The sequence below is a fragment of the Hyaena hyaena genome, unplaced genomic scaffold, assembly GCF_003009895.1.
Source record: "Hyaena hyaena isolate Hyena2069 unplaced genomic scaffold, ASM300989v1 scaffold_244, whole genome shotgun sequence".
In the NCBI taxonomy this organism is placed as follows: Eukaryota; Metazoa; Chordata; class Mammalia; order Carnivora; family Hyaenidae; genus Hyaena; species Hyaena hyaena.
This window is the reverse complement of record NW_024080876.1, coordinates 2,240,324-2,263,156: the sequence shown is the minus strand read 5'-3', so window position 1 is coordinate 2,263,156 and position 22,833 is coordinate 2,240,324. Positions and strand designations below refer to the sequence as shown.

Here is a 22,833-nt window from a genome sequence, read left to right as displayed (position 1 = left end):
TCAACCAAGAGTTTCTGAGAAATTAGTATAAAGAATACGGGGTCAGCAAAGCCACAATACCCATGAATTACAGAAATGATTTTGAAAGTCCAAAATAGCCTTAGGCAAACTCTAGTGCTGAATACCATGCTGAAGTCAGAGGAAAGTAATTTTAAGTCAGATCCACTAAGTCATGATTGACAAGATATGGTACAGAATGGAAAAATAAGAATGATTAATCAATTTCTATTTTATTGTTTCTTATTTCAATTTTATTTTACGTCACAAAAGGCCCTACTCTCAATATCTAGATGACAAGGAGTCAATCCTTTAAGGGATAAATACAAGTTTTCACTTGAAATAAAAGTGAAGCTAAAATATCTAATTACTTTTGCTTTTACGAGTTCCAAGTAGTTAGGTCAGCAAGCAAAAATACCAGTGAGAAATCATGATGGAGGCTATGGGTAAAAGGAGAAACATAAATGTGTACCAGCTACAAAAGGTTAAGGTAATTTTAGCAACTTGAAGGGCAGGTCATCTTCAAATGGAAAAAAAAAAATTAAGACTCTCATTATTTTTAAAATTACACTTGAGGGGCGCCTGGGTGGCTTAGTCGGTTAAGCGTCTGACTTTCGCTCAGGTCATGATCTCGCGGTTCGAGGGTTCGAGCCCCGCATCGGGCTCTGTGCTGACTGCCAGCTCAGAGCCTGGAGCCTATTTCAGAGTCTGTATCTCCTTCTCTCTCTCTGACCCTCCCCTGCTCACGCTGTCTCTCTCTCTCTCCTAGAAATAAATAAAAATATTAAAAAAAATAAAAATAAAAAAAATAAAATTATACTTGAAGCTGGTATTGCCTTACCTGTTCTCTTTCTATTAACAGTTGGTACACACAAACAATTTATTTTGTTTAGGACAAAATTTGTCCTTTTGGAAAACGTCTATAGCATTGGGTCTCAGCAATCATTTTGGACAGTCCTTTCCCTATAAGATTTAAAGAACTTAGACAGAAGAACAGTAGCATAAAGTGGAAATTACCTGTATATGAATGGTACTGACCTTTATTTACCAAAACTGTCAGGGTATATCCATACACTTTAACATAGAAAATTATAATTATACAAACAAGTGAGTTAATTTTTTTAATCAAGGTACTTAATAAAAGAGTTATTTTCCTAACGTGCCAGGCAATTAAAGTCGCTGCAAGATTTCATACTACAATGATCTGTGCATGGGGCTATTCTATAGTAGCTGTATCATTGTCTAATTCAGTATCTCCCGAACAACTGTGGGATTTTTTTTGTGAAGCTAAAAAGTAGAACGTTGTGAGTATCATAGAAGCCCCCTTCTCACTCTGTGTTCTCACCCCATCACCCACCAATTTCTCCAAAGGCAACCGTCATGTTAACTACTAAAACCATATAGGAGTTACTTATTTTGGATTTTATCTAAATATACACTTGATATGTACTTGTGCGCTCCAATTCTTTGCTCCACATTTTTTCTTCTACTTTTTTTATCTTTCTCTTTTCCTTTCTACACTTAACCTCTCAACCACCAGCACTTTTGCTTCTACCCCTACATTTCTGCTGAAAGTACTGTGACCAAAGTCACCCATGCTTCCTTATTATTAAATCCACTGGCCATTTCTTTATCTGTCATATACACTCTTGTTTTGAACTCAGTCATGAAAATTGCTGGTCAACAATTTCTTAGTAAAGTTTTGTAATGAGGTAGTCCTTTAGTTTATTTCCTATTTCTCTAAACATTTGTTATTATTGTTTGTTTTAATTTATTCATTTACTTATTAAAGTTTATTTATTTACTCTAGAAGAGAGAACATGCACATCTGTGCACGACTGGGCAGGAGAGAGAGAGAGAGAGACAGAGAGGGAGAGAGAGAGAATCCCAAGCAGGCTCTGTACTCTGCGCCCAAGATGGGACTTGATTTCATGAACTGTGAGATCACGACCTGAGCTGAAAAGAAGAGTCAGGCACTGGGTTGCGTGGGTGGCTCTGTGGGTTAGGCAACTGACTTCTGCTCAGGTCATGATCTCACGGTCTGTGGCTTAGAGCCCCGTGACAGGCTCCCTGCTGACAGCTCAGAGTCTGGAGTCTACTTGAGATTCTGTGTCTCCCTTTCTCTCTTCTCCTCTCCATTTGTGCTCTATCAAAAATAAATAAACATTAAAAAAATTAAGAAAAAACAAAACAACAACAAAAAAAGAGTCAGGCACTTAACTGAGCCACCCAGGTCCCCCTGTTTGTTTGGTTTTTAATTTCATTCATTAATTTTAAGTTTTAGTTCCCTGTTGCTCTTTTGCTCATCTCTTCTCTCTTTACATATTCACCTTGGGTACCCCATTACCTGCCAGCACATCAGGTTTTAACTGTGTACACCATATCTCTATTAGTGGCCCTGAACTCCTACCTGAGATCTAGGCCACAATATTCTCCAACCAAATGACTTTATTTAAATATGCCAATATGCTGAAAGTCTAACTCAGTACATGTCCCCAAACTTGCCTCTCCTCCTGTGCAACCCTACTTTAGTGAATAGTATCATTGTTCACCTCGACGTACAAGCTAGATAACTGGACATTATCCTTGACCCCACTCTCTCCATTCCATGCATATGTAATCACTCATCAAGTCAAGATGATTCTACTTGTAAGTTACTGATCAAGTACGGCCACCTCTGTATTATTTCTATTCTTTGGTCCTGACCCTCTCACCTTTAACCCATATTACTGTAATAGTTTTCATTCTTCTCACTAAACTCTGCTATTTTTCTCAAATAAATGTCTTTCATATACTAATGATCTAATATCTATAAATATTAATATAATATTCATATTTCATTGCTCTGATTTTTAGATGGTTCCAATAAGTAATATTTTTATTATTAGAAATTGTGATTTCCTAGAAAATGAGTTTTCCCTCACAATGTCATTATCAAATCTATATTCCATTAAGAAGTGTTTCATATAAAGAAAGATGACATTTTGAACATAATCATGAATAGCTAGGTAATTTAAAGTAACTGTTCCATGTTTTTTTTTAGTATTTAAAAATTTTAGAATCCTAATTATCTATTCTTTTTAAGAAAGGAGAGAGAGCTATTATACAATTAGTTTCAATATAAATGCTCACAGTTGATGCATTATGCTTGTAAAAAACCAATTCTTTCATGCCTAGTAGAAGTGCATCTCTTTAGGGATCTTTCCACACATAAAGATCATTTAGAATTGATAGAGATTTATTTAAGTGTGACATTAGAACTGGAACTATTAGAATACATACATATCTTGAAGTATTTGTACATGGCTTTGGGAACTGCAACTCATAACTGTTTAATAGAATTTTAAGAATCTATCAGAATTGCAAACTCTTCATTTCATATAATTTTAAGACTTTGCACTATAGGCAAAGCAATTAAAATTTAACTCAGAAAACAAAGTACATAGAAAGCATTCTCAAAACAAATATTCTTTTTCTGGAAGGCCAAGTGCACCACTCTTTGTTAGCTAGAAATAAAATAATTCCTAATTGTTTAGGAATTAATTCTAATTCCTAAAACCAATAATCATATAATAAAATTTCATTATCTTAGCTGAGTTTGACTGTAAAAATAGGTAAACATGTGTCTATCCAAACATCATTTCTGAAAATTAAATGCCTCAATTCAGTGTGTGGTCATGTTTAATGGTAAATGAGTTGCATTTATCTATAGATTTAAGTCAAAAATACAGTTCTCCATGCAAATCAAACAACCAAACATTTTAATTTAATTTTGAGGCGGAATAAAATAAAGTGCTGGTTTCTTATATGTTTATTCAAGTCCTTGTGATTAACAATAGCACTGTTTACTCATTTTTAATTCTATAAGAACCTTTGCACTGAAAAATCTCCACATTTAACTGAAATCATTCAGGACAACAAAATGGCTAGGTGAAAGCTATTTGCCATCTGACCAGACAATTTAGTGTTTCCTCTAAGTATTCAAAACTATGTCACTGACCTCATTTAAAATTTATTTGTTCCCATAAAATAGATTTCCAAATTTGTTAATCAAACAAGGCATGATTTACAATGCTTGATGCTCATGTTGAGGATTTATTTTAAATATATTTTTAATAACACCAAAAATTCTGGAGGTAAAACTTAATACCATCCAATGCCTGTTGTCAAATATTAAAATAATTCCTTTTATCCCAAAAGGGGAAAGGCTATTTTATAGAAAACCTTATAACCAAGTGTAATAACACTTTAATAGTTTTATAATAAGAATGATGTACTCTCTTTTATAGTAAAATTTTTCTTGTTTGCACGTTACTTTTGCTCTACTTTCTTCCATTGTATACTATGACTAAAGAAATGTTAAAGACTAATTAAGACACAAAGACTAATAAAATGCAGTTTAAGAATCTATCTATTCCTGTATCTACCAGTAAATAATTAATGGATTAAGAGAGGTTTTTTTCTTTTTGTTTTCTTTTTGTTTTTCTTTTTCTTTTATAACTTCTTTGGACTTAGTTTATTCTTTTGAACATTAATTTAGAGACTCTTTAGTTTGCTAGGTTTTCATTTTAAGAACTATCTGGAGGAATCATTCTGGATGTAAAAAAAAAAAAAGATTATTTTACCCTGACTAGATCTGTCATCTTCATCATTGTCTGAGATTATATACTCCTAAGGGAAAGAACACAATCATTCTAAGTTGCTTTAACTATCACAGCATTCTATACACATAGGAACTTAATACATGATTTTTGAATAGATTGCTTTTCTCACTATTGTTACACATTTTTATTCATGATACTACCTTAGTATTTTATAATACAGTGTCTTTTGAAATTATGCCACTATAAAAAGCTTGCCACTAAACTTCACAAAACCAAAGTGAGTTTAATTGTAAAGTATTATAATAGATGGAAAGAAAGAAATAGGTATATGTTTTCTATTCAAGAAGTATAAATAGTTCTTGCTAATGCAGACACAATCCATATAAGTTAATTATCTCTAAGGGATCATTGTATAGTTTGATGGCCTGTTTAAACAAGGTGCAACACTGAAAATGTGATACTTTCCACAAAGAGTACTAAAATATTCCATATAATTCCAGCATTACTTAGAAAAACATTATCTTCTCTATATGCTCTAAATGACTATGTGAACATTATTTTATCATTGCTAAGGGATAGTTTTGCGATTATTCAAAAAGGAAAAAAGCTCCTAATATGATTGCTGACTGCCAACTGCTTTCATTACTTAATATCTCTTTATGACTCAGAATATTAAAAATGTAGACCTTCTGTGTGATGCACAATTGTGACCTAATGGCAGAATCATTATAATATTCATTAAATTCATTGCATTTACTATACATAATTTCCATAAAATTGTTACTTCTAAGAGTTAACAAAGTATATAGATTTTTTTCTATCCAATGTCAACAGTTTCGAGTATAATTTAGCTCCTTCACAGGTAACACTTTACTATTTTTCTATTGAGTGCTTTTATTGATGATACAAATTTCTGAATTGCAAAATTTTCTTTATCAGAACAATATACTGATCTACCTTGCCTTCTTTAGAAACATCAAATCATATCTCAAAACGTAGTATCATTTTTTTCCCTATGATAGGTATATGAAGCGGTATTCTAGACAAGATTCATATTTACTGATATTGCCAAGGATCATTATTCAGTCTTTGCTGTACTGTCATAAAAATAATATATTATTCATACTTTATTTTTATTGTTTTGGTTTCTAGCTCCACCATTTTATCATCAACAATATTTTTAATAAAAATTCCCACAAGCATCCATTTAATTATCTTACTGATGCTTGATAAATTGCATACCATTAAAATATTTTCTGCTCTTGCTACAAATTTCAATTACTTTTACTTAGTCAAATCCATGTATCTGCATAGTATAAGGGTGAGGGATTGGAGCTGGTAGATTAGACTGATTGTTTAATAAAACAAGTTAGTAAAATAGGTTCATAGAATTCATATTTTCATAGAATTTCAGTACTGGAACAGATCTTACAGTTGAATTCATTTCTGTAAACACCCTGATATGTCATACACTTAAGTTTTTATTTATGCTCTACTTTTTGTCCAGTTTCCCATCTCCTATTGCCCAAAATCCATATCCACTCCTCCTGGAGACTAGTTCAATTGCTACCACCTTCAAAAAGTCTTCTTGTTTCCCAAACGAGATTATATTCTCAACTCACTTAACATTTTATGTAGTCCCTTCTGTGATGTTTACCTCTTTCTATCTTGCATACATATTTGTAAATCAATATATGACAATATTAATACAACATAGGTATAAAATATAAATATAATTTCTTTCTTGATAAACCATAATATCTTCTCCTTGCCACCATGAATACACAAAATAGTCCCTATTACAGAATAATGTTTAGTGGAAAACATAAAGCCTTCACAGTCTGACATGGGTTTGATTACAGACTCAGCCACTTAGTTCTTAACTTCTTTGTATTTCAGTTTCTTCCTACAAACATAGAATAATAATGCTGCTTTCTTGTTGTCTTTGAATGGTGTCTCACCTTGTTTGTGACATATTTTTAAGGGGTTACCTATTTATGGAGTCATCCTGCCCCTTGTTATCCTGTCTTTTAATTGAAAATGGAAATGCAATTTAATTATATCTGAAGAGCATACTCGTATCTTGTCTTGAAGCTTCATCACCTGCAATCACTATTCATCACCTTCATCACTATTTCACATATATCATTTCACTTTACCAAAAATTACATAAATCTAATTTAATGTTTTAATATAAAATTATCATATGACAGGAAATTTACTATCCATATTTATATGGATTTTCGGGAATTTAAGTAATTTCCCTAATATCAGACCACTGACAGATGGAAGAGGCATAATTCGAAAGAGATCTTTTTACATCAAGTACATATCCTATTTCCTGCTTTTTTTTGAAAGTAATATATAAGTGTGCATATATATAACATTGAAGATAGATAATAGCTAGCTAGCTAGCTAGCTATATAGATAGAAAGATAGAAACAAAATACTGGTTTCAGTGCTGACTTAAATCCTATTGAGCTTTGATTCTTTGGTGATTTTCAAATACCAACCAATTAAGTTTTTCTCTTGTGATTATTTTTAAATAATAACCTGGCATACAACTTTTTAAATCCAGATCATCTTTATAACTCCCCTTTATAAAGCATAAATGGTCAATCTTAAGAAGTCTTCAAGCAATTTAAATATACATAAATTATTCCAAAGTACCTTAACATAAATACAATCTTCCTTTCTTACACTGATTATTGTTAACATATATGCAAAATCTATCTATTAATCTACCTTGATTCCCCTATAGTGTAAAAAAAAAGTCACAGTGTAAATAATTAAACAGTGAAGTACTACTCCTTCCCCCAAACCTTAGAAACAGCACTGTGGAATTCATGTTTTCAATGAGAATCAATGAGAACTGATATTCAGAGTTATCAAATATTTCCAGCTTTTCATGTTAGAATTACTGCATCCCTTAGCTTTTACATATATTTCAATACACTTCAGGACTTTGATTATCTTACTTACACCACTTCTCTTCTTAAAAAAAAAAAAAAAGCAAACCAAACAGCTTGTACTCTGAGATCAGGCAAACATACTGGATTGTGTAAATAAACAGGAAAATGAATGAAGAGGAATTAGAGAATGAAGATTATACTCACGGAATGTTCTATAAAATTCTTCAAGAGCCAGGTGCTTGTCAGAGTTAAAATCATCATATTTCAGTAGATCATACAAAGTACAATCAGAAAGATCCTTGCCAAGTTCTTCCTGTTTTATCACCTGACAAAGAAATTATAACCATACAATTATAACCATCTTAACGTTTCTATAGCATAATTAATCATACATAATAATCACTTAATAGATCATTTTAAGTCTACAGTAGGGCAAAGAACTGAACCTATGAAAAATCCTGACTTTCAGCTACTGGACAATTATTTTTAACCATTCCAAAGATATAAAGTTAAAAAGTTAAGACAGGTCCTTAGAATTTAGTCCAAACTTTCTAATACAAAAATCTCACAGTAGGACCCAGAAATCTGAGCTTGACAAGGACATTTTGTATTTCACTCATTTTCTTTGCTCCATTTATACTGACTCAAGGAAATGTCTCCACATGAAAATTGCCTCCTACATCTCAGTGACCTCTGTCAAAATAAAACAGGCTCTTTCTCAACAAAATAGTGAGATCGTTTGTTCCAACTTTCATCTTCAAATTATTTGTGAAAAATGAAGTTAGATGTTTTGTGTGGGTTTTTTTTCTTTTTCTCTGCCCAAACTCCTCCTCAGCTGGAAGTTAAGCCATTTGGGATTGTGCATTAACTTCCTTGGTCACAAAAGAGCTATTAAGCAAATAACTGTTTCCAGGAGCCAGAGAGAATTAATGCACCAGTTGATGATGAAAATCCATCCAAGTGTGGGTGAGAAAAATCATCAAACTGTTTTTCTACTCTGTGCTCTGTCCTATGGACTGAGCGGTAGCTTTTTTATACTCTACTGATTCGACTATTGTGCCTTATATAAAAGAGCCTCCCCAAGATTTTTCAAACATTCCTATCCATCTGGGAGGCTACATATCTATGTGGATAGCTTTTCAAATTCTCCCACATACAGAGGCAGTGTTTCACATTGTTTACAGCTGTGCATTATAATTGTGTTTTTAATCTTCTTTTATGTTTTATTTATTTTGAGAGAGAGAGAGAGACAGCACACACACTCAAGTGGAGGAGGGGCAGACAGGGAGAGAGAAAGAATCCCAAGTAGACTCCTCACTGTCAGCTTATAGCCTGATGCGGGGCTAGAACTCAAGAACCGTAAGAATGATTTGAGCCAAAGTTAGTTGCTTAACCAACTCAGCCACCCAGGTGCCCCTAGTGTGTGTGTGTGTGTGTGTGTGTGTGTGTGTGTGTTAGAGGTGGTGCCATGTAATTAGAAAATGCAGGCTCTGAAGTCAACCAACTCTGGGTTCTGTTCTGTCAATGGCACTTAATATGGTTCTATAATTTCTGGCAAATTATTTAACTATTCCTCAGATAAGAATTGAAGATAGTAACATTTAACTCTCCTGGCTATTGTTAAGATCATATTTATACACACACACACACACACACACACACACACATAAACATGTGCACCAACACACACATACAATTAGATGTAAGACTACATATAACGCATAGTCAAAAGTAATCATTTAAAGTTAAAAATAATGGGTTTTTCAATATAATGTGCTTCTTATTCAAATAATTCACTGCAGATTTCAACACCAGCTTGCACAAGCTTGTTCACAAAGTGAATCCAGACTTTGTTATATCAATAGTAGATCAGTGATACTAATTTCAAAAGATTCTCAGATGCTATCATCCATTTTTTTTTTTTCCAAACAACCCTTCAGGGAACACTTCTATGTTAAAAGTTCAGTTATGCCTGAGTGTGGATGAGCTGGAGAGGTAGGTCTGAAGATGGAGATTAGCATATGGGTCACTAGAGCCTCCAGCCCCCTTCTGTAGCCACCTGAGTGGCTTAGCAATGATGACACATAGACATTGCTAAATATAACTTCTATAATATACTGGATTCTCTATTCCTTTGTAATATATTCACATTTCATTGGTTAAGTTGATGTTTGCTGCCTTGGAGGGGGAAAAAGGCAAAACATTTATCTGCTTTAATTGATCCATATAAATAGATATTGTTGAGAGCAAGTATTAAGCCCTACACTTTTCTGTAGTCCAGCTGGAGGGATTAACAAAACTACCTAATGGCTGAAGCCATCTCTCCTATAAGCCTACTGAGAAAACTAATACTGCTTTTCTATTTAGAAAGCAACAGAGCTCTCCGTCATTCTCCATCTGTTATTTGTTAGATCATGGAAAATGACTTTCCCCGGGTGGTAGTAGGGGGACAGCATATTTCATCTTACCTCACTATGCTCTTCATAAAGATCTGCAATGCTAGGATGATGGTAATTTTAAGGATGCAGTGACACCAGGGCCAGGTGTGTTCAGGTATTTTAATATACTTTAGTAATTTTTATTCTCATACATGTTCATAAAGAGAAGGAAATGGAAAAGCCTGGAGAAAAATTGTCATCATTTTATGTCTTATATTTTCTATTTTAACAGTTGACTCAGATTAAATCATGTCTCATTAGACAAGAAGAATGAACTTCTACCTTTTTCCTGAATGCTGGTGTAAGACTAGCTTGATCTTGATTTGATCTTGATCTTGTTTTGATCATGATTATACACCTTAAGCTGGATATGCTGTTTTAACAAGTGTGTCCCAGAGAAACAAATGGGTCTGGCTAGGAACTTTTCTAAACAAACAAACAAACAACACACACACAAACAAAAAAACCCTCTTCACCTATACTGGACCATGTCCATATATAGGAGAGAGGTGATTCTTCTCTTATCAACAATATTTCAAGTATACATTTTCTTCTTTTATTCCATTTTTTGGTTAATAAAGCAGCCTACTTAAAAACATACTTCCTAGTAACTTCTTCTTCCCTTTAGGGTTCCTGATGGGAGCTCTGTAGTCTGGGGTAATCCAAATAAAGAGGGTACTTTCCTAAGACCTATTAAGCAGCATGGAGAAATTGCTATAGATAACTAGAGCTTTGATAAGGTTTCACAGTCTGCAAGAAGGTATGATAGAGGGGCACCTGGGTGGCTCAGTCAGCTAAGTATCCAACTCTTGATTTCAGCTCAGGTCATGATCTCATCGTTCATGAGTTCAAGCCCCAAGGGACTCTGTGCTGAGAGTGAGGAGCCTTCATGGGACTCTCTCTCTTTTCCTCTCCTCTACCTCTAAATAAATAAATAAATAACTTAAAAAAGAAAATATTATAGAAAATAAGCAGATTTCCTTCCCAAGTCTACAGTAATACATTAAGCACTCTTAGGAACAGAAGATCCAAACTTGTAGGGTTTTCATAGTTGCTTGCATTTCTTTTGCTTATTTCTAGCATTGGTTTCCAAGACTTCCCAGTCTAGACTCCTCAAAACACTCATGTTATTTCTGAACTAGAGACCATGACAGAGACAGACTCACAACTGTTATCAAAGTATCCTAGGATGAAGCTTTAGGCAAGTAGGTGACTCATAATGTTATATTTGTTATTTATTATAAAATAACGAGTATATTTCCCAAATTTACCAGTGTTTTGGTGAACTCTCTAAGGCTAAAAATAATAATTAAAATAAAGTTTCTCTCTCTTTTAATGATCAAAAATCAAGTTACATGAATCTTGTGCTCCACAGAGATTAGAGTCAGTGTGACAAAATACAAGTATTAACAGAATTCATGTCATTCAGGGAACTCAGATATACAGTATTCCAGAGGGGTACATATTTAATTTCAAAGTAATAGAACTGTCAAAGTTGCATGAGGAATTATAACTCAGAGATGATTCAATGTTTTGATACTGTATTCTTTTTTTTTTTGTCCCCAAACAGAAACAAAACAAAACTTCTCCAAAGTAAACTATTCTCCTTCTTATTCTGCTTCTTTGCTTTATTCAGGTATCCATTCAACAAATCATTTTTGAATATCTACTGTGTTGCAGACACTTTCCTAGACTCTGAAAAGCCAACGAGATAGACAAAAACCATCCCATGTGGAATTTATATGCTAGTAGAAGGGAACAAATAAATATATAAGTAAAATATATACTATGTCAGACATTAAGTTATTTAAGGACAAATAAAACTGGAAATAAAAAAGGAAAATGCCAGAGGTGGGTGTAGAGGATTGTTTCCCTGCTATGAACATATATATATAATGAAAGAGATATAATACATTGGTAATTTTGCTGGTCTCAAGTCAGATCATGGTGATGAGGATACGGATATGATGGTATAGGAGGAAAATGAAGTAGAATCTTCCAGTTCTGTGTCTTTTTCTTTATTCTCTTTGGTGGGCATAAGGAAAATCAGCAACTATAAACTCATGGAAAGATTAACCACTCAAAATTCCAAGAGTTCATTAGAGGATGAACTCTTCCTCATCCTTTGCAAACTATGTTTCCTGAAACTAATCATGACCATTTCACAATTACAGTGATTTAGTAGATCAGAGTTCAGTGCTCCTTCATTTTAAAGAGAGTACATCACATTTGTGCAGTTGAGAAGAAGAAGATATATTCACTCTTTACTTGGCAAATGTGTAGATTACAACAAAGCCTAAAGGTCAGGAAATAAATATACTTTGTTAGAAATGCATATCTTTAGGTATTATCTTTAAGCCTCTCCCATATACTCACTATGGGTTGGCCTCTCTACTACTTAGTTCTCTGAATATCTCCTTGTTAACTTCCTTCCTTCTTCTCTCCTTCTCTCCCTTCCCCCTTCCTTTTTCTTTTTTCTTTTCAACAACCAACATATGCCAAAAAATGTGCTAGGGTTTTGGAGATACACTAGTAAATAAGATTGACATAGTCTTTGTCTTCATAGAGTTAATTTTCTAGAGAGAATGAGTGGGAACAAGTAATAAATGATTAAATAAACAAGATAATTACAGATTGTCAGCAGTGCTCTAAAAATAAACAAGGTGAAAGGACAGAGAGCAAACAACTAATGTTACAAATTATAATTGTTTAATCATATATAACTGATGCTATCTAACAACAGGTGTATTAGAAGAAAAGGATCACATTAAAATTAATTACATCTTTTAAAGTCTCTTTAGGTTTCCTAACATCCCTAACACATTAGGAAACATTAAAAAAAATCAATAGGGCCAACATGAATTCTTTTGAAAAATTCACTGAAGAGATAACATCATTCAACCCTAGTGGGAAGAAAAACTACTTTATTTTGAAGGCATCCTATATGGCTCACAGGCATTCTTTGAATATGAATGCCAAATTTTTTAAAGCTCCTTAACATTCTAAAGGAAACATGATGTAAATGAAATGTTTAAATGTTTTTTAAACAAAATTTTAATGTTCCAATTGTCTTGTGCTTATTAACAGCACTAAAAAAAAAAAAAAAAAAAAAGTATTTGAAACTAGGTACCAAGGTTTTCAGTTAGAATTGAAAGTAATGTTTCTTAATTGTAGCCCCGAGCTGCACCTATACCAACAATTAGGGGCCTTGCCTTTCTGTTAAGGGCTAATTGTGGTTATTATTATCATGAGGAAATCTTTAGCACTTGATAGGAAATTGCCAGTACTACTAACATCTACCTATTGGCCTTGCTACTACCATTCCAAGTAAAAGACCTGGTTTCTGCTGCCTTATTTTGTATACCAGAAAGTTGATGGGGTTTTAAATATTAAATAGGATTAACTACCAAGGCATTCCCTGGAAGTTCTCAGTTATCTTCCTTTTCCAGCCATACAAGTGCTTTTTTGTTTATATTTAGTTTGTTCCCACTAAAATAGCTTTTTATCTATTAGACAAAACAATTCTTACCAATCTTATAGTAAATAAATATGTTGCCTAGACACCAGAACTTCTTAAAAAACCTTTAATATTATAATAGGCTTTATCAACTCAAAATAAAGATTAGCTGTCCATTCCCCATGTAATAGCTCTAATACTTTTTAAAGAAAATTGATATGTACAAAGGTACAAAACATCATCACTATGTCCATCCTGATAGCTTAAAAATATCTAGTCTTACTTATTCTTGCTTTTTATTTAATTTCGTAAATGTATTCACATATGGTAGTCATTGAGCAAATAGCTTTTTAAGTCAAATATGTATAACGTAATAATCTAAATCCTGTGAACAAGTAGCTCTTTTTATTATTTTAATAAAGAGTTGTCATGTGTGCACATTAGGGAAATATTTCATTCTAATATGCATGCCTAATGTGAATCAGCTTATTAAGATGACAGAATCTAAATGAAGAAAGAGCTAAATCAATATACTCAATACAGCTGCTTATTTAAACTCAGAATCACAAGGGAACAATTTTGCTTACTTAAATTCTATGGATGGTTATTTTACGAAACAGGGAAAGGCCAAAGAAGTAGATTTTCGAAGCTCTTAGCATTATTTCACTTTAAGAACCCAATGCTTGCTGCTGTAAACAAGGAAGCCATTAGACAGAGTTGGCTCTAATGTCCTGGTGCCTATATAAACAACCAGCCCAAAATCTAAGCCTGTAAATGCCTCAACGCTTCAAACTGACAACCAATCACAAATAGACAAGGATGTGTTAAGCTACAGGCAATCAATGATACCCTTACTTTGCTCTCTCTTTTCTCTATAAAAGTCTTCCCCTACCTCCCCTCAGCAGAGTGCTTCTAACCACTTCTGGTTGGCACTGCCGGAATGAAATCAATTTTTGCTCAAATAAACTCTCAAAATGGGGGCACCTGGGTGATTCACTGAGTTAACCCACTGACTCTTGAATTAGGTTCAGGCCATGATCTCACAGTTGGTCAGCTGGAAACCAGCGACCCAGTCTGTGCTGACAACATGGAGCCTGCCTGGAATTCTCCCTCTTCGGTCTCTCCCTCTCCTCTCTCTCTCTCTCTCTCTCTCTCTCTCTCTATATATATATATATATATATATATATACATATATGTGTGTGTGTGTATATGTGTATATATACGTATATATACACATACATATATGTACACATACATATATATGTATATATATGTGTGTGTGTCTCAAAAATAAATACAAAAATAAACCCTTAAAAATTTAATATGTTTCAGAATATCTATCTTTTAACATTGCTAACAATTCAAAGGTGCCATTCCTCCAGGTGAAGTCTGCCTATGTATACCCACACCTTACTCTAACGATCAAACATATTAGACCACAGTGCAAAACAGAGTTGTCCATTCTCCTCTAAGGGGCAATCTAGACAAATTCCTTTGTGTTTCATATCCTGGTTTACCTCTGTGGCCCTATGAAATCTAAGTTTCTCCATACTACTCTGCACATTTTCTTCTCTGACTCAATCTCTATTTCTTTCTAACTCAAACTGGTCATAATGACCTCTGGAAATCCTGCTCTGTGATCAAAAAACTCTTCACTTTCTATTTCTTATAAAAGCATGTATTCTACCCTCACTAACTTTAAGAACTTCTGGCTGCCCCTAAAGAAAATCACTTGTCTAATAATTTTAACAATTGAAAACCAATTTTTTTCTTTTATCCATTCTACCTTTGCAAGGAAGATGGTCAGTAAGTACATGGTTCCTTACTGGCACTTCTGGATTATTTCCTCCTCTCAAACTAAGTCTTCATTACATAGATAACAAAGATGAGAGAGATGGCAGATAGATAGATAGATGATAGATAGACAGGTATAGATAGATAGATAGAGAGAGAGAGAGAGAGAGAGAGAGAGATACAGATAGACCAATCGATGATAGTTTAATAAAGAGACAGAACCTACTTTGGATCTCAGGCCATTCAGCTACATAGTTCTCTCCTACTCTCTCCCCATATTTCACAAATAAATTTAACTGCTGATTCACAGTATTTATGCCCACCTTTTTTTTTTTTTTAATGCTTATTTTTGAAAGAGACAGAGAGAGACGGAGCACAAGTGGAACAGGGGCAGAAAGAGAGGGAGACACAGAATCTGAAACAAGGTTTAGACTCTGAGCTGTCAGCACAGAGCCGAGGTGGGACTCCAATTCACAGACCACAAGATCATAATCTGAGTCAAAATTTAACGCTCAACTGGGCCACCCACACACACCCATATTTCTGCCTACCTTAACTCTTTTAATATTCCAGTGGTTTCTATATACACATAAATAAACCACCCAGAAGAGTTCTGAGCTCCTTTTGACAACAAATGATCATAAACCTTCACACTTCCAGTGACATTTTCCTACATGCCAGAATACAGAAGGAACATACTCATACCTTAGGTCCCTTCATCCTGAAATATTGATTTCAAGCATTACACATTCATGTCTGTTGTTTTAGAAATAATATATGTTTTTAAAACCACAAACATGTCACTTTGAAGCTGAGTACCTGACTACACTAGTCCATATGTGTAACACTTAGAGGCGATAACAGGTTTGTGATCATCCCTTGAAATTTTTGTTTTGTTTTGTTTTCTGAAGCTTTTTCAGAAAGCTATTATTCTGAGTCCTACATTGGGGTTTGATAAGCCAATTGGAACATATTGTTAGAAGAACAATTTTCATTGAACCAGGCATTAGTAAAGCTCAAATTTCACCACACATCCAAAGAGAGCAGTGAATTTTCCCTTTGGGGGAAGATAATTTAAGAGAAGCAGGTGAGAGAGATCTAGTAATAGAGATGAACCTCAGAAATTTTCTTAGATGTGAGGAGTGGAGCTAAGATAAAACACCAAACAAGCGAGGGCCACACCTTATCAGAATGTTCCTCAGGAAAAGGCAGAACATTTGGTTTTGCACTTAGTACACAGGACTGGTTACCAGCAGATACCACTCAGTTCTACAACCTCATTATGAATGGGATCCGGGCACTATAGCATAGATTTGAGAAAAGACTTAAACCACTAGAAGAAAGTAAGTTCCTATTTACCTGTTTTCAATAAAGAGAAGATACACATTTAAAGACAAGAATGAAAAAAAAATTTAAATGTGATTGAAATATTATCTTTGTCATACAGTAATTAAGACACATGGGAGAGGAGACAATAATAATCTCTTTTGTTCCTAATAAAAAACCCAAGTTTGATAGATAGCCCACTTTTCTTCCATACCATTCATCTTCCTGTCATTTAGGGAAACAGAAATCCTCACCCAAGGGGTACAAGTGGACAATGCATTTGAGGAAAGAAAGAAAGAGATGGAACTTAAATGCGTTCTGAGGGTGTAAAAAATAGGGTGGAAGATGGAGGTTAGGGATTTCTTCTTGTTTCAAGAACTGATGATATATTTCTCCCTGAGGGAAGAGTAGAATAGGTACTGGTTTTTAATGTTGGTGTAATATTCTATAACTTGTCATTAGTTTTTTAACTAAGATAGATGTTGGCATATGTGGAATGTGATATATTTGGTCATACAAATTTAGAGGGAGAATCTAAAATAGAACGTATTGCTTTGCATGATAAAGAATTTGGAGTCTCAGGGAAAACTGAGTTTGAGAGATAGACTTGGGCACTGTGTCTTTGGTACAGGTAATGAAAAGCACACCATGGACAGAGTACAAGGAAAGGAAAAGTGTACAAAATGCTGGATCTAAACTGAATTTCAATTTGGATTTGTGTAATTTGTGATGTAAACATACACATATACATAGCGGAGCTCAAATAGAAGTACAAAGGGGACAACAGACATCTGGATTACAGCTAATGATCATTACCATTATTACTAATATTATGATTATTCAGTTACTATAATCTGGTATTCAAGATTTAACAATTCATGCCAGCTGTATGAGATAAATATGCAAGTACTTCAAATGCGATGGGCAAAATAAAAGCATGTTATCATTTATTTTTTCTAAATTCTTGACATAACCAAAACTACTCTTCTATTGCAAGAACTATTTGTTTTTATTGTAAAAGTTGATATTAATTTTTGAATGTTTTATTTATTTCTGAGAGAGAGAGAGAGAGAGACAGCATGAGCAGGGGAGGGTCAGAGAGAGAGAGGGAGACACAGAATGTGAAGCAGGCTCCAGGCACTGAGGTAGCTGTCAGCACAGAGCCCAATGTGGGGCTCGAACCCACGAACCGTGAGATCATGACCTGAGCTGAAGTCGGACGCTTAACCAACTGAGCCACCCAGGTACCCCTAAAAGTTGGTAATAAAACTTTTGTATGTTTAATAATGCATCTATACATTTCTGAGTTATAATGGCTGTAAACTAATGGTATTTAAATTGTTATCACTCACCATCAAAGAAGTATTAGAAAGTTGCAAAGAATGAACATAATGTAAATATTATTCAATTGCTTATTTAGTTACTAAAGTATGTGTGTCCCCTTGGTTTCCATTATTATCCATTGTATTGACATAGAAGTTAGATTTGAAACCACAGTTATAACTAACACACTGTCATTTTCTATGTGCTAGTCATGCTCCTAAGAAGCTGACACATTCTAAATGGTGTGTGTGTGTGTGTGTATGTGTGTTATCAAATTTATGCAGTAGGTACTACTATCATTGCCTTTATATATATATATATATAAACCTTTATATATATATATATAAACCTGAGTCACAGAAACTTTAAATAACTTGGCAAAGGCTAACAGGTCATAAGTAATAGAGGTGCAATTTGAATCCAACATCTATAATCAAAGTTCTTAACCATAACCGTTACACTTTGATCATTAAAAAAAAAAGATTATTTTGAAAAAAACATACTAGGACTTCATCACTTTGGAGCCACTCACTCCTTTCCATTTCTCTTTTGATCTTCTGAAATGCATATACTATCTCAATCTTTGTTGATTTCTTCTAGATCCTCAGCTGCCGATGAGAAATCTACTAGTGCACTACCATACATTTTATCAACCTCATAAAAAATTCTTTTGAAAAGTCCAAAATTTCACTTTGTTATCAAGTTGTATTTCATAGTTGGATATTTTCAACATACAAAAAGTACCCCCAAACTGAAAGACTAAATGTAGAGTTACAGATGTTTATGTTAAGCTAGAGTGGTAAAGAGATGGATTGGATGTGATTTATTTCTATAACCAGACAGTTCATTTTAGCAGATATTTTCTTGCTCTGACATGTTGTTAGCTGTGATACTAAAGATCCTTCTCTTTTAACTATTACTTTTTAATGCATTTTTTCCTCTCAACTAGAAAGGCTTCTGTGTTCTAATTTATGTGAAAATCTGGAAAAAAAATCCAAACAACTCTAGAGCATATATTCATTATGTGAAATAAAAATAGAATGTGTGTAGCCAGCCTTCATGTTGCAATTATAAAACCTCAAAGCCAAATTATATTATTTAATTTTTACTTGTCACTGACAGTATCTTGCATTTCTGCTAATAACACCTTGTAAATTATTAACAATGACCATTAAGATCTTTTCCCCTTTTACTCTTTAAGTTAAATTATTTGAAAATACCATGATGATATATGTTTCTGCATTTATTAATAAAACCATATATATTATTGGTTATAATACTTGGCAAACCGTTCTTAAAAAGTACCTGTAATCTAAAAATACACAAGTCAAAAACGGTATTTGTGCCATACACCTCTAGGTGTTTATTATATCTTTTCAAGAGTGCTGGTTATAACCTTCTGTTGTTGTTCTTGTTGTTGTTTAATTTCTGTTTGTTTTGTTTTTCATAGTTGATTACTGACAGATGAGATACTGATATTTTCACAACATAGTAGGTGGGCATGACTTCTGTACTATGGGATGTATTCAGAAGGAAGCTGGTAAACCTCCCAGATCTTTCCTTGCATGTACCTCATGGGTGGCCAAGATAGAAATGGGTTTCTGAAGATAACTTTCAGATGAGTTGGAAGGGGACTTTTCAGACATAAAGTGAGTCCAAATAGAAGGTAAAAGAGAAATCACAACTAAATTTTGTAGCAGATGAACTTCATTATGGGTTGAGTTGTACCTTCTCAAAAGATATTTTAAAGACCTGATCCTGTGTACCTCAGAAGATAACATTTTTTTTTAGAAATAGGATTGTTGAAGATGTAATAAGATAAATGAAAATGAGGTCATATTGGAGTAGAGTGGTCCCTTAATCCAATATGACTGGTGTCTTTTCAGAAAAGGCATGGGCTTGTGAGACAGGCACACAGAGTGTGCTATGTGACTGTAGAGGCAGAATGATTATTTTACATTTTATTTATTAATTTTGAGAGAGAGAGAGAGAGCATGAGTGGGGAAGATGCAGAGAGAGAGAGAGAGATTGAGAATCCCAAGGAGGCTCTATGTTGACAGTGGGATCTCATGAACCATGGGATCATGACCTGAGTAGAAATCAAGAGTGGGATGCTTAACTAATTGAGACATCCAGGCACCCTGAGGCAGAATGATGTTATCTCCAAACCAAGGAATCCCAAAGAATGCCTAGCACTACCAGAAGCTGAAAAAGACAAGCAAAGATCCTCCTACAGTTACTTAAAATGTGCATGGATTAGTCAACTCCTTGGTTTTAGACTTTGAGCTCCTAGAACTGAGGGGCAGGTTGATATAGCCACTGACTTTCTGTTATTTTGTTATGGCTGCCCTAGGAAACGAATACTAACTTGACTGTAGCAGAGACTTGAAATAGGTATAAGTTGCTGTCACTGCCATTTTCTAGTGAGTAGCAATTTTCCATTTGGATTTAGATGTAGGTACTGTGATAATAACTGAATTTGGTCAGATTATGTTTTGTACTCAACCAATGATTACAATGGTGCAGATATGTTCATAAAAACTAACAAATGTATGTAAAAATATATAATGATATATAATACATAATAGAAGCAGAAGCAAAAACACAATATATTCCAATATATCAGGGCCACATAGATCAAGGTGATAGCCTGAATTATAAATTGATTTTAATTAACTATGACATTTCTTATCATTACTATAAATATAAAATTCTAAAGAGTTTCATTCTTGAAAACTAAATCATGAAGTAAATGATAACATAGGTATCTTAATTAAAAGTTTTCTAACTTTACTCTAAAATTCCAGAGTTCAATTCTTTAAATCCCAATGTCTGGATTTAGTAACTACTCAATAAATGCAGGCTGAATTAAAGAAGATAATGAAAATGATATATATTTTAATTAACTAGAATGGCAAGAACTGTAATTAATTTACTTACAAAGGCACTTTGATATAAAGTCTTGAAACTAAGTTACGCTATTCCAAAGCCTAGAAATCCTTGCATAATCAAACCAATATTCCACAATGTCAGATTCTTTAAATAAACCATAAAATTAACCATAAGAGATGAATGGCATGGTGTTATGGAGATAAACTTTTGGATTTTTTCAACTATATTAACTGCTAAGCACTGTAGCAAAATCCACCTTAATACACCCTTTGAGGACAATTACAAAGTCAAAAAATTCTTCAGTGCTATCACCATTTTCCTAGATTGGTTACCCTTTAAGGAGATTGGCTTCTTTTCTCCATTACTCCCTAAAACTTATATACATTTTTGGAGAAACTTTATGTCTCTTATATCACATTTCTATACTATCTACAACTAGTTTAGTTTCTTAGATCTGGGAATTATAATTTCCTTCAAACTGTTCTGTCTGTCTTCATGACACACATAAAACTATTTCTATTTTTTTTTTCCAAAATGGCTCAGGTAAATATCTGTTGTTTATTCAAATAGTCTCTTTACTTGCAAGTTTCTTTTTCTTTCTTGCATTTGGTACAATTTTCAAATGGTGAAATTTAATAATGTGGATTTAAAATTAGACCTAGATTAACTATATCCTAATTGATATTTGATAATTCAAAAAATAAAATATGTCAGAGATTTAATACCTTCTTAAATGATGTATTTATATCATGTTATAGAATAGTTCCCTTGAATAGTGGATACACAAGTTTTTACTGACTGATAGAAAATTAAACATTATAAAAGCTTCAGAATATATCTGAAGATATCTTACAAATTTTGTAAAAGAACTGATGATTCCCTAAGGTATTTAAGGTACAAAACCTATCAAAAGTAATTATCTTCTTTTTGAACTCTAGAACATCATATAAGTGTTATTTGAAAATAATACTGCTGTTGGAGTAGTGTTAGAAGAAAAACAACACCAAAACCCAAAAACCAACCAACCAACCAACCAACCAACCAACCAACCAAACAGCCCTAAAATGGAATTTCCTAGGCCAAATCGTCAAACTGGGGTTTAATTCATAATCTGCAGTTCAACCTCCCCAAGATATGTAGTCCTTACAAGTCAGTCACAAATTTTTCAGTCAACACCAATGGGTCTGCCACTGGTCCTTTTCCTTCCCCCAAAAGGTTATAAGGTAATCTACATTATAATAGCCCTTGCTTTTCCAGCTAAGGGAAAGCAGACTTGAATGGAAAAATCCTTCTCTTTTGCTAATAATTTTCACTCACTCTCTTGCAAAAACTTTCCATTTTGTACAGTTTCCCAAATGCCTCTCTATTTACTAGTTGGGATGCTGTCCAATTCATGAATTGTTTAATAAAGCCAATTATATCTTTAAAATTGACTCCATTGAATCAAATCTTGATTATTTAACAGTAGTTGAATTTTACTCTTAAAAATATGTTTTGTCCACACTCTCACATAATACAGATTAAATGCATATTTTATTAATATAGAATAAATCCACACAGATATAAATAAACTGTACATGCCATTTTTATATAAACTTGTTAATTTGATCATTAATCATACCTGAGTTAGTTCATTAATATCTACAAGTCTGTTACTGTCGGCATCAAAATATTTAAACATTTGATCCACCAACAACTTCTTCCAAGATAGGTCATCACCGTTAGGGTTTTCATTTTCTTGTGTAATATATTTTTGATTTTGTAAATCTAAAAGCATGCTTTTCATCTTGCTGTATTCAGTGGCCTTGCAGTTATTTCCTGTAACAAAAGAAGTAAGTTATTTTCAAGGCAATATTATTGAAAAGGAAGCATTTATTGTATTAATGTTAAGAAGCTGATATCTTATAAATACTACAGTTGGTACATAATTTTATCCTCCTACTTTGCATACTTTACAACTTGTACACGGTTAAAATAATAAGCTATTTTCATTTACATCAAATCTAATTAAAACATTTACTGTGTGTTTTCTCTATGCTAAAGCAATTGGTTCTATGGGGGCAGAGAAAAACATGATAGCTCCAATTGT

The 22,833-nt window shown here is 33.5% G+C and overlaps 1 protein-coding gene across 1 annotated transcript in view; it reads right to left on the bottom strand.

The window, feature by feature from the left end:
• FSTL5 (follistatin like 5) overlaps positions 1-22,833 on the bottom strand; it is a gene marked incomplete at its 3' end in the record, with an annotated part of 488,681 nt that overhangs the window by 133,148 nt on the left and 332,700 nt on the right. The window contains exons 4-5 of the mRNA XM_039244548.1: positions 22,366-22,562; positions 7,718-7,838 (exon numbers count right to left, since the gene is read on the bottom strand). Of these exons, the coding sequence (XP_039100479.1) occupies positions 7,718-7,838; positions 22,366-22,562 (318 nt within the window). The remainder of the gene's footprint in view (positions 1-7,717; positions 7,839-22,365; positions 22,563-22,833) is intronic.